Here is a 13,453-nt window from a genome sequence, read left to right on the forward strand (position 1 = left end):
GAAAGAGTGAATTAACATCAGGCAATAGTAATACGTCTTTTTGAGGATACCCAGTGAGGCCTCATTACATGTCTCATTTAATAACTACATGGTAAAATATGAATAAAGCTCATTAGCATATAAGAAATTAGAGTGAAGAGTAAATTTTCAGTTAAGTATAAAGTGTATGAAGTACACAGCAGGTCCATTATATGAGCTGATTAATCCTGCAAGTGATCTGATTAAGGAATGCAGCAAAGTTCAATCTGGATTTTGTAGGAAAACCAGGGGAATGATTGGGAGCCATTTCATTGGGAGAACAATGCATATGTGCTTATAAAATGCAACATGAAAGAATCCCTGTGATCACGTTTACCTTACATATGAAGACAGAGTAACGTTTTCATGTACCCATCCCACATTAAGAATGGTTTCCTAAGTCTTAATGGAGAAGCTTTCCTTCTCGGCCCTGGTAAGCTCTGCCATTGTGAAAGTGCTTTCACAGGGCTGGTCCCTTTCTAGCCCTTCCCTTCTGACTTGCATCCAGTTACCTCAGTTTGACCATCACCAAGAGAAGAATTCCACAGGTGACTGTCATGCACATGACAGCATAGATGACTTCTAGAAACAAAAGATTTTTTTTTAATTACTGGATTTTTAGAGAGAATAAATACTAAAAACATTTTAGAGGATGGATTTTTCACTGACCATTGAAGGGGGAATGAAATCCGCTGAGAGTTATTTCCTTTGCGTGTTTTCCTTTATGCAATGCAATGCCTTTGACATTATGCAGTGTCAGATAATCTGAAAGAAAATAATGAAAATGAGATAAAAGTATTTAAAAGTCATGCATTATTTTTATCCTGTGGGTTGTAATTTGCTTTGTATTATAAGGCAACAATTTTTATTTCTATGACATTATCTTAATAAAATATGATAGATTTGGGTGAAACGGGGAGTACTTTTATTCAATTTTAACAGCTTTTTTTTCACCCTTTAATCAAATAATTTCATAATAGAAGTTGTGTGGTTGTTGTTTTTTTTTTTTTCCCAAACCATGACTAGGAAAGTGATTACATTTTATAAGACAGCTCATTGTACCTTATACATAGACTAGGAAAAAAAAAACACACAGTAATTTAAGGCTACCCATTGTGATACAGAAAAAGAATCCTTCTTTACAAGAGTGATTGTTTGAATGTGCTTTTAACAATATCTTATTTCCCTAAGACCCACAGTATTTATGAATTCTTAAAGTATGTAAGGGAGACTCCCTAAACAAATCATACTGTTTGCCTCTCTACCTAGACACTTCAATATCTGGTTTTGTTATTTCCCCTATTCTGTCTCCCTTTTTTAGCCCCTTCACTTTCTATTGCTTTTACCTATTTTTGCCTTACTGAAGGGATCCTCTTGGCCATTCTGTGGCCCTTGTCTTCTCGACCATGTTTTTCTAAACACATTTCCACCCTCACATCACAACTCATAAGACAAGAAAATGTAAACCGTAGACTTAACTGATAGAACTATTTTAGGTGACTTTATTGATAACTTTGAAGTGAAATCATCCCTAGTTTTGATTCAAGTCAACACATATATGAATGTCAAACATACCAATAACACAATAACCAATTTCTTTGATGATAATTGGTTCAGGTGGGTTTTGAGGCTTAAAAAAAGGGGGTGGGGAACAGATAAAGCCTCCACTTGAGAGAGCCTTTGCTGTCTTTTATAGATGTTTCATGCATTTTGAGACCTGGAAGTCTAAGTCTGAGTGGATAGTTTTTTGTGGAAGTGAGTGTATCAAATAACAGGGTATTGCATCCAATGACAAGAGTGGCAGGAGGCTCTGAACAGGAAAGGAGATGAGAAGGTATATTACCAACAGCTCCATTCAGCCTCTCTCCACACAGGGCTGATGTTGTCAGAAGCCAGCTCCTTGGAAGTCAAGGTTTGAGATCTGTGCTGAGACTAATTGGTAGAAAGCACAGGAGCCAGACTGTTTCAGATCAGTAATAAAACTCTCAGGGTGGGTCCAGGAGAAGCAGCCCAATACAAGAGCTAGAAAAGTAACTGAGGATTTTGTCACTGAAAACTAATTCTCAAGGAGTCTGACCTCCAATGCAGTTAAGACATTTTTAGTTCAAGATTGTTTTAATCCCCAACTCATATATCAGATTATCCTATATTTATAAAAGTCTGACCTTCTTAGGAAGTGAAAAATCAACCTCTTCTGAATGTAAAAACAATAGAGGTAGAGGTTGTGATTTTTTTCACTTTTGTGGTTATAAAATAATTCTGTTATTCACTAGAAAGTTGGAATGGAAAATTCGAGCTATTTCAAATAATACCATTTTTATCACAGTGGTCCTTTTTGGGGGAAGAATTAATTTCAATCAAATTAAACATACAGATTTTTAGTGAAGTAAGTGATCATAATCAAATCTTATATTTAAATGAATTGGAATATTAAGAATAAATTATTTTGTTTCTTTTTAAATTTTATGGCATTTTGTGATATTTTAGGCAGATTCATGACCTAAATGTAAATTTATATAATGTACACTGGCTGATTATTCAGTACATCTTGCCTACTTAGGTATTAAAATTCATCTTTGTGTAAGAAAATACGTATGATTTTGATCAATTAGGCTATTTTTTAGATATATAACTGCCTAAAGTAATTGTTAAACATTCACCTAGCAAGGCATAGAAAGAATTGTCTCATTCACTAAATTTCACTCACATGGAACTCATTAACAAAGTTATAATAGATCAATGACAGAAATGCTAGCTAATGATCCCAGTGAAAATTTTAATGTGACTAGCAGTCACTCCACAATCTTAAATATTGCACCCTAGGAGGATACCAAATATCAGTTAGAGAGATTAATGTTACAGAAGATTTCTTGGCTACTGAAGCCCATTGGAGATTCTTTCCCACCTTTTATAAACAGTGAGATTTACTGTGTTTTATAACCATGAAATTAAAGTCGGCAGAGTTAATAATCAACCTCAGTCCCACACCATCTGCTATATTTATAGATAAACACTGTCAGTGACTTGTTTATCTTAACTCCTACCCTAGAGGAATTAAACATTATTATGAACTATATTGTAAAATCCCTGTACATTTGACAGGAAATCAAGATTAATTTCAATCTTACAGTAAGAACAAATTTATATAGTATTCTCCCTAAATGAGCTTCAGAGATGGGATCATTTCTCCTTTTTCCTTCCAAAAGCCTTGTACAGCAGTGGCTGAGATCTGATGCAGACAAAACCTCTACTTTGTATAATTTATATGAAGTGGTAAATGCATTGTAAAAAATGTGGTAAATCAGACACAAAGTAATGATTTAAAAATAAGTGTCAGAATTCATGAAACAGAAATTAAACAGCACAAACTGCAAATCTGTGAACTTTCAATTAAAATTTAAATAAAGAATAATCTAGAAGAGTCTCATTGGAGGAAAAATTTGATGAAAATGAACATTTTCACAGAACAGTTTTTAAAATATATTCTTGTAGCTGTCTTTTTTTAATGGAAGTATAATTGATTTACAATGTTGTGTTAGTTTCAGGTGTACAGCAAAGTGATTCAGTTTTATATATATATTCTTTTTCAGATTCTTTTCCATTATAGGTTATTAAAAGATATTAAATATAGTTCCCTGTGCTATACAGTAGGTCTTTGTTGGTTATCTATTTTATATATAGTAGTGTGTATATGTTAATTCCAAAATCCTAATTTACTCCCATTAATGCATCACATGGCATAGTTAAAATTCTATTGTCTTCTTTCTAAGTTTAAATAAAAGAGCACCAATACCATGGCAACATCTTAGTGAGAATAAAAATTCAAGGATGATCTTCTTGGGTATCCCAGGGTCAGTTTTATTTATAATTTGGTCAATATTGTCTCATCTGAAGGTATGTAATTTAGAAGTGAGTTTTGAATTGTTTCACCTAATGATCAGGATTGGGATTCCATGTATCATGGACTCTTTTGGTCATCAGTGTATGATATGGTCCTGCTGATGTGGATCTAAGGAGCATTGCTTCTGGGAAGAAGGGAAAACATATCAGCATCTACAAGTTTGAAAAACCAATACTTTAGTAATATGATAAATCAAAGTGTAAACAACTAACATGGATATAACATCATTTTTACTAAAATGTATGTAGTAAAAACTGAACCAACTAAATAATATGCTTTCCCTAAACAGTCATAATATGCATCAATGAGGCATATTCTTTTATTTAGTTCACAAACTTCAAAGAAGATAAAAGCATGCCTTAGGTTTATTTTCTTCCACTGTGGCTAAACACACTGTGGTTGCCAGGGGCTGGGAGGAAGCAGAAACTTAGGAGTTATTAGTCAAGAGGTATAAAGTTTCAGTGATGCAAGATGAATGAGTCTAGGAATCTACTGTACACCATAGTGCCTATCATTAACAATACTGAATTTTACGCTTACAATTTTTCTGAGAAGGTAGATCTTAGGTTAAGTGCTCAAATTATTACTAAATGCAAGTTCGTGTGCCCAACACACAGTGAGCCCAAACAAACTGAAACATCAGAGTTTGGAGCAGAGAAAGGCTTATTGCAGGGCCCAGCAAGGAAAACGGGTGGCTCATACTCAAATTACCCTGAACTCCCTGCAGGGTTCCAGAAAAGCATTTTAAAGGCCAGGGGAGGGGAGGGGTTGCAGGGTATGTGATCAGTTCATGCACAATTCTCTGATTGGTTGATATTGAGATAACTGGGCAGTTAACATTATCAGAAGTTTCAGACTACATGCTCATGATCATCAAGTAGTTAATTTCTTCCATTTGGTGGTGGTTTAAGCATCTGAAAAACTCAGGAAATATGCATCAGATGCTAGGAGCTAAAGCAGAGGGTATGGGGGAGGGGTCTGTCCCAGGAAAGCCTCATAGGGTCCTGATCATTTACATTATCACACAAAATAATAATAAAGGATGGCAGGGAATCTTTGGAGGTGATGGATATGCTTATGGTATAGATTGTGGTGATGGTTTCATGGTGTATACTTATCTTCAAACTCATCAAGCTGTATGCACTAAATATGTACAGCTTTCTGTCTATCAAAAACAAAAACAAAACAAACCCAAAAAGCATATAAATGAATAAGTATACCTTCAAGAATATTTGCCTAGATCTTTTGTCATGAGCCAAAAGCCCAGTGTTAGTAAATGACTGCATTGACAAGCCTGGTAACCACTCTTTTATCTGTGGTTGAATGACAGTGGTGTTCACATGTCTAATGGATTTGCTTGGTGATTATGGTGAGTTTCAACTGCACTACTAAAATATTTCAAATGTTCTATGTTTTTCTTAATAGTTTCTGCAAATAATGAAATAGTCACTGAGATGACAATTGGAATGCAAATTATACTATTTCTGAAAACTAACACTAGATTTGATCAATATAGTATTATTGTGTTAGAAGGCCATGTTTTAAAGCTTGAAAGTAAGAAAAAATATCTGTCATCTGTAGTTTTGGGCTCATACAAAATAGATCTAAAGATATAGATCAAAAATAAGAATAGAATATTTGTGGTTAGGGTATATATCTGAAATATGCAAGTGTGTATGTAGGGTAGAATTACAAAATTGGATGGGACTTCTTAGATTATTTTAGTCAAAATTTCAGTGCAGTGCTCCATTCTGCCTCATTCTGGACTGTCATCACCATTCCAGGAATGAGCCATTTAATACTTTTTGCTCTTCTATTACTATTGAAGGTCAGTTCTAATTAAAATAGGAAGTAGGGTTCTAGGCTGTTCTTTTATCAACTCAAGATGATAAATCTACTTTCCTTTGTTGGTATCACTGCCTAGCTCTCTGGATGCTACATGTATATGTGTGTTTGTGGGGAGAGAGATAGACAGATAGATAGATAGAGGTTTCACTGTAACTAGACCACACAGAGCAATGCTTTCCAAATATTAATATGAACCTTCTGTTTATCTTAAAATGCCAATTTTGATTCAGGAGGTCTGGGATAATGCAGAGATTCTGAATCCCTTAAAGCTTCCTAGGTGATGATGATGATGCTGGCAGAATATATATATTCATATATATGTATACAGAATGGCAGAGAGAGATGCATGTACGTACTCATGTAACATACAAAATGCTTTACTTCCATGTATATGGTGCTTAATACTTTACAAGGCACTTTGACAAACACTGTTTAAATTTTATAACAACTAGCCACATAGGAATTATTAGCTCAACTTAAAAAAACTCAGACTCAGAATAGCTGTCTTGTCCAAGATCAGACTTGATAAATAGTGAAGATGTAATTTGTAGCAAAATTTTCTACCAAATATATATTTTAAAAAATGTCGTGGAGACCACAAAAGCATGTAAAACATTTTCAGCTTTTTCTAATGTGGCAGCCATATGGATTAGGAAATAGATTTGAAAAATAATAGGGACCAGTTGAATTTGATAGTGTTGTACAATAAGAAGCATTTAGTAGTATTATCTGATCACAAATCTCCATGATTATATATATAATATACATATATATAATTTTCTGTTGATGAAAATCACAAGAGAAGACATAAAATCTAATAACTAAAGCATCTGAAATGCCTCACGTATACCTGTAGGATTTTTCAACTTGCACACACCTCTGAAATATGTTCATCATTTTCCATTTCAAATCAAATAAATCAACCACTTTAACTTTGACATTTAACAGAAATATTTTAAAAAATGAATGCCACAATTTTCAAGGTGATATCTTAGACTATGATATCAATATGAGTATTTTCTGTTTTTACAGACGTAGAGTTAGGACCATATGTAAAGCTTTCCAGAGTATTCACCAGGCAAAGGGCATACAAAGAATAATACACAAAACAGCAGTGTAACTATTTTTTGTTGTTGCTGCAATGTATGTCTACATCAATATAACCTGAGTCTCAGATGAAAAATATAAAGTAATCCCATGGTTTAAATCTGCCTATATCTGGAATGAGTTCAATAGACAAAAATGTGTTCCCAAAATTGAACAGTAATTTTTACTGTGAATTACATTCTAGAAGATCTTGAATTTTTACCTTGAATTATATAGGAAGTCTTGTAATAAGACAAATGTAAGCTAAGAATGGGAATAATCTACACTATATTTTATCAATTTTAAAAGTTTATGTTTTCATGTTTGGAGGTTTTTAACATACAGAATTTTTTTAATGAAAAAGTATACGTGACAATACCATTAATTGTCCAGATAGCTTTCTGATGTCTTTGGAACTGAATGATTCACTAGTGTCTACCCTTTTGGAAATGTACAAGACTTTACCTGGCAGGTGTACACAATTTTTTCATACACTGATGGAAAACACCAAGAAAAAGAGAGTTAGGGAAAAAAATAAAGGGTAGAGATACATTTTTGGAGAGTTTTCATAGTCATTTGGAATGATGAGGTGATTCAGGAAATTTTGTAAGTTACCGAGTTTTAAAATGAGAAAAAAGTATACAATTGTAGTATTTTTTCAATGCACATACATTTGCGAATCTTCAGCAAAAAGTTGAATATCAAAGTATGAGATATACTGTTAATTCTTCTTAGACAGCAACCTTCTTGAGAATAGACATCATATCCATCTAATTTATAGTATAACATGGATGACACAATGCGATGCCCATGTGATTATCTGATGGCCGAAAAGTGTGTATGAACAAGTTTCATGTCTGAAATAACACATCTGTCCCTGTGCAGTGACATACATTTTGAAATATATAACTATATCATGTTTAGTTCTTTCTCATCTTTAACTGACATTAGCCAAGGGTCTTCACATTAATCACATATTTTTCACATATTCTCACCACTTCTTAAAATGTAAATTCAGTGTCCCAACTGCCATGCATATTGTTGCCCAATCAAAAAAAAATCTGTTAAGAAACTATTTCACCTGGTGATTAATTCTAACAGTCAAATTTGTTCATTGATGGGCGAAGAGTAAGCATCTTGGTCATTGGATGAGGAGAATTTTGAGAATTTCTCTGAGCTTCAGTTTTCTCATTTGTAAAATGAGACTAGTAATACCTATGTTTGCAAGATTTTTGAGAATGAAAAATAATATTAAAATTAACATTAAAATAACAGAGCTCTTGGGAAATTCCATGAGAAGAAATATGCACAGGCAGGGATGAAGGGAAGGGAAACAGGGATAAGAGAAGGGATTCCTTTTATGCTTCTTTGTCTCCTTCCCTTTTCCCTTCCTTCCTTTCTCCCTTGTCCCCTTTCCTTAGAAAGATCTCCCGAGGTCAACTGACTGAAGTAAAACCTTCTGTCATTTTCTATTTCAGAAACCTGATTCCAGGTAGACATAGTAAAGTTCAGGTTTGTTAGAAGAGGCAGAGTTTTCTAAGCTGTTCCATGAAACACTAGTTCTGCAGAATACTTTTATGTGTTAGAAAAATCAAAGAGCCCATAAGTATACAACTTTGTAAAATTCTAGGTAAGACAAAATAAACTATGTGCTTTTTTGCTGCAAGTATATACTATACTAGTGGGACACACTTTACCTACATTTATTTTCTCCATGGGTTATATCTGGGAATCCATTTAAAAATCTTGCAAAACAGGGGCATATGTGACTTAGAGGCAAATATTTATGTATTTGGGTGGGCATAAATATTTATTAAGGATTCTTATTTGTACTTAGTCAATGGAAATTCAGAGAACACCATACGAACAATATTTTGTGCCCATCAATGTAGGCTCTAATTTATAATCCTTCCCTCTATTAAGCACACATATTCACAAGCACCTGACATCATAATTTCTCTTGTTCTCTACTCCTGGGAGTCAAGAAAAATTTTCACCCTGTGGTTTGAGAGATGTCTGACCTCCCAAACACTACTCTTATTGCCTCTTGGAGTGGTTGGTGTGATGCAACATTAATTCCAGGTTTGCTGCTAGTTAATCTACTATTCTTCAATTTCTCAATGTGTCCTCATGGGATATGGAGAATTTAGAATCTGCCCTCTACTTTGGAGAGCCATTCCAGCAGAGCTAAGAGTTCATGGATCATTTATACCTGATCACCTATAAATGTCCACAGGACCATAGGACAGAAACCAGCATATTTGGACCCCAGTAAAGATTTTCCAGTTGAGTAATTATTTCCTACTTCAAAGCTAGTGCCATGACAATCAACATGGGATACATTCATGGGATGGTACATGACCCTGTTCTCATGAAGTTCTCAATGGAATTTTGCGTAAGGTGAATAATGTGATTCAAGCACAGTGGGAATTGATAAGGGACACCTAGGGAAAAGGTATGCATTTGATGAATGGTGGGAAATAAGGTTGATTTACATTTTGGGTGTCCTTGAAAATTGGATGAAGGCGTTCAGATGTGGGAGAGATGAAAGCAGGGGCAGTGGAGAGCACACAGAAATAACAAGATCAAGTCAAAGTTCGAGAATTAGTCTACCCATGATAGGGAGATCTAATAAGGAAGCTACAGCAGCAGTTTAGGCATGGGAAGATGGAAAATAAAAATAGGTGGAAGAAGTTGGAGTAGAGAAGAGAGGAAGTGTAAGGGCATATTTAACACAAAGAGCTTTCTGTTGGAAAGCAGAATGATCAGAAAGCAGAGTAGCAGAAGCATCAGAATCAGATCTGGATTCTGCCTCCCCCCAGAGCTGTCATTTTAGGCAACTTACTGGTCCTCTGTTCCCTTAGATTTAAAATCGGATAATGCCAACCACAAAATTTAATTAAAAATTAAATATGACACTATATAAAGAGAGTTTGGAACTGTGCTTGGCACAAAATAAGTGCTCAATAAATTACATCATTTTAAAATATTATATAATTTAGAGTTTTATTTGATATTAAAAATGCAAAGTTAAATCAAAGATGACCCTTAGGTTCTTGAGACAACATGATGTATCAGAATAGATTTGGCTTGAAAGATGAAAGAGTCATAGAGGGGAGAACTGCAACGTTTACCTCTCTACTTTTCAAATTGACTGCTCATAGCAAAGAACACTGGCTTTGGAACCAGAACTCCATCGCAATCTTAGTTGAGTCATCCACTGGCTGCAGTAGCCTTGGACAAGTTAGTTTAACCTCTGAGCCTCATGCTGCTCACGTGTAGAAAGGGAGTTGAGATAGATTGTATTATTTATTTATTTATTTTTAAGATTGAAGTATAGTTGATTTACAAAGTTGTGTTAGTTTCAGGTGTACAGCAAAGTGATTCAGTCATATATATATATACATATATGTATATATTCTTTTTCAGATTTTTTCCAGTATAGGTTATTACAAGATACTGAATATAGTTCCCTTTGCTATACAGTAGGGCTTTGTTGTTTTTCCATTTTATATATAGTAGTGTGTATCTGTTAATGCCAAACTCTTAATTTATCCCTCCCCCCAGATTGTATCATTTTGTAGGAGGATTCACTCCTCTTTCACTGTAATAAATTAAACTACCACCCAATGCCATGTGGCTTAGAGAACCACCTTCCGTGAGAAGAGTCTGTTTTACTGCCCCCTGCCATTGGGCTTGACCTTGACTTGAGTTAGTCAAAAATGTGAGCAGTTGAGACTTCCTTTGTGGCACAGTCCTTGAGAATCTACCTGCCAATGCAGGGGACACAGGTTTGATCCCTGGTCCGGGAAGATCCTACATACTGTGGAACAACTAAGCCTGTGTGCCACAACTACTGAGCCTGTGCTCTAAAGCCCATGAGCCACAACTACTGAGCCTGTGTGCCACAACTACTGAAGCCCATGAGCCTAGAGTCTGTGCTCTGAAACCTGAGAAGCCACCACAATGGGAAGCCCACGCACCGCAATGAAGAGTAGCCCCCGCTTGCCGCAACTAGAGAAAGCCCATGCACAGAAACAAAGACCCAATGCAGCCAAAAATAAATAAATAAAAAATAAATACATTTATAAAAAAAAAAATGTGAGCAGCAATGATGTATGTTATGTTCAAGCAGAAGTCTGAGTGATTCCGTCACTTAGTTTTTGTTTCTACCACAAAAAAGTCATGTTCCGAAGAGTGGCCATGTCTTTAGCCTAAGTCTAGAAATGGAGAGCAGAGCCTCAGCTGTCAGCCCAGAGCCGCCCACATGTGGCATAACCTAGAAATCAGTCTTTGGGTTTGTAATTCACTGAAGCTTGGAGATTGTATATAACTGCCTAACCCTGCAAAAGCTGACTAATTCAGGGGTAATAATGTACCACAGCAGGTTCTTATTAATTAATTATCCATTTTATACATGTTAGTGTATATATGTCAATCCCAATCAATAAGAACCTGCTGTATAAAAGAATAAATAAAATAAAATAAAATAAAAAGCCTAAAAAAAAAAAAAAAAGTACCACAAATGAAAATTGTTGACAAATGGTAGCTTCTTAATTAGTATTACCTCTTTTTCTTCTCTCTTCTCTTATAACTCTCAATTGAATAGTAGGTAGAAGGAGAAAAAAAAGGTTAAAGAAAGGTGAGAAAGGAGGAGAGGGCACTTGGAGAAAGGTGGTGAGACCATTGAAGAATGGTCTTCATTTTGGGGATGAGAATGCTTTTCTCTGTTTTGGGGGAAATATGGGGCCATGGGATGTATAGTCATGCAGCATCTCCTTATCTTTCGTGCACCAATACTAATGTCACATTCATCTTATTCTTAAAAATAAGTATGAGATGCAATATCATTATCTCTACTGGGATGAAATTATACTCAAATTAAATAGGGCCCCATTATTTTTATTCCTAAACTCCTTTGACTTGCATTACAACACAAGATAGTAGGACTTTGTTAATATGGATTTTCCAGCTGTTTCTTCACATTAAATAATCCCACAAAGACATAATGAGAATTGAAAATAAAGAGAGGCTACCAGTAAATACAGACTATATAGTGAGAAGTATGGCATTGAGGCCATCCTTTGGCTTCAAGCCACAGACTCAAGTCCTTGCTCTAAAATTTGCTAAATGTGTGACTGGAGGTACTTAAACAAAAAAACTCTTCTGTACCCACTTTCCTATTCAATTTGATGAGGGTAATAACATTTATTGACTTGTTGTGAGGATTAAGTGAGACAAGACATATAAAGTATATTGCAGAGGGTCCACATAGAACCTACAATTTTTTTAAATTTGAAAAGTATGTTTTGATTGTGGTTGCATATAAGTATTAACTATGGAGCATTTAAAATTAGATTCCTTGGCCTTATCACTATAGGTTTTGATTTAATAGGTCAAGGGAGAAGAGAGAATTAAAGTACTAGACATTCTTAATTTCAAAATCTCTCTAGATGCTTTCAGTGTTATGGTCAGGATAGAGAACTGTTGGTAGAGAGTAGAAAACTCACGGTTTTGGAGGTGAAAGAAACAGATCATATTGTAAATCACACTATTGTGAGCTAGTGGAATAGAAGTTGTTAGAGAGGAAGAGGTTGGAGAATTATGTTTTTTAATAGATCACGGCTTTGAAAAAAATCAGGAATGGGTGGGCATGGCCAGATACAGGGATAGTCACTGCCGAGCCAGTTTTACCAATGGAAGATAACTATATTTGGATCAGTAAGAGACCTTACCACCTCACAAGTTCCCTTTCAGCTACCTGGCAGCATTAAAAGAACAAAAACAATTAAAACGAACAATATTTCCATTGTAGAGGAGGGGTGTTGGAATGGAAGTTTGGGCCAAAGAACAGTGAGAAAAATTAACTGGGTTGATGCAGCCATGTAGAAGTGTTGGAAGGAGCTATTAGGATTGTAGACATATGCTTAGTGTACATTCTTAATGTAATAACTACCATATGGACTTCAAACAAAATACCATTGTACATTTCAGGCTGTCTGCTACACTAGGAAGAGTGAGAGACTTAAGATGCAGGTAGGGAATGATGGCTGGTCTGGAAACTTAAAATATCACCCACAGCATCTTCTTACATAGACCTCAGGGACACACAGCAGTGTATCCCTAAGATAAGGTGCCCTTTGAAGAAAGCTCTGCAGTCTGATTTATATGGCTTCCCTCCTTTAAGATTGCCTTGATTCCCACTTGAAATAGATGTACCTTCAGGGACTAGTGGGCTCTGGCCTCTTTCTGAAGTTGAGTTGCTTTGAAAGTCCCTACCATATGCCTACAGTGTCTGACCAGCTGACCCAGGTACTAATGCAAGAGTAAAACATCAGTCCCAGAGTTCTGGCAAACTCTGAGTGTATTGCAAATTGGGAAAGCCCAGTGTTCAGTGTCAGTGGCAACCAAAGGAAGCCATTCCACCCTAAGCTGGAAGCCAGCAGAAATGCAAGAGACAGTGGGAATAATCTTTGTCACAGACACACACTTTAAAAACATCACCAGGGCTTCCCTGGTGGCGCAGTGGTTGAGAGTCCGCCTGCCGATGCAGGGGACATGGGTTCATGCCCTGGCCCGGGAAGATCCCACATGCCGCGG

General features: G+C 35.6%; 1 protein-coding gene across 1 annotated transcript in view; it reads right to left on the minus strand.

The window, feature by feature from the left end:
* GFRAL (GDNF family receptor alpha like) overlaps positions 1-13,453 on the minus strand; it is a 57,938-nt gene that overhangs the window by 1,965 nt on the left and 42,520 nt on the right. Inside the window, 2 exon segments of the mRNA XM_007471199.1 lie at positions 531-600; positions 688-783. Of these exon segments, the coding sequence (XP_007471261.1) occupies positions 531-600; positions 688-783 (166 nt within the window).

The sequence above is a fragment of the Lipotes vexillifer genome, unplaced genomic scaffold (genome assembly GCF_000442215.2).
Source record: "Lipotes vexillifer unplaced genomic scaffold, Lipotes_vexillifer_v1.1 scaffold302, whole genome shotgun sequence".
Classification (NCBI taxonomy): Eukaryota; Metazoa; Chordata; class Mammalia; order Artiodactyla; family Lipotidae; genus Lipotes; species Lipotes vexillifer.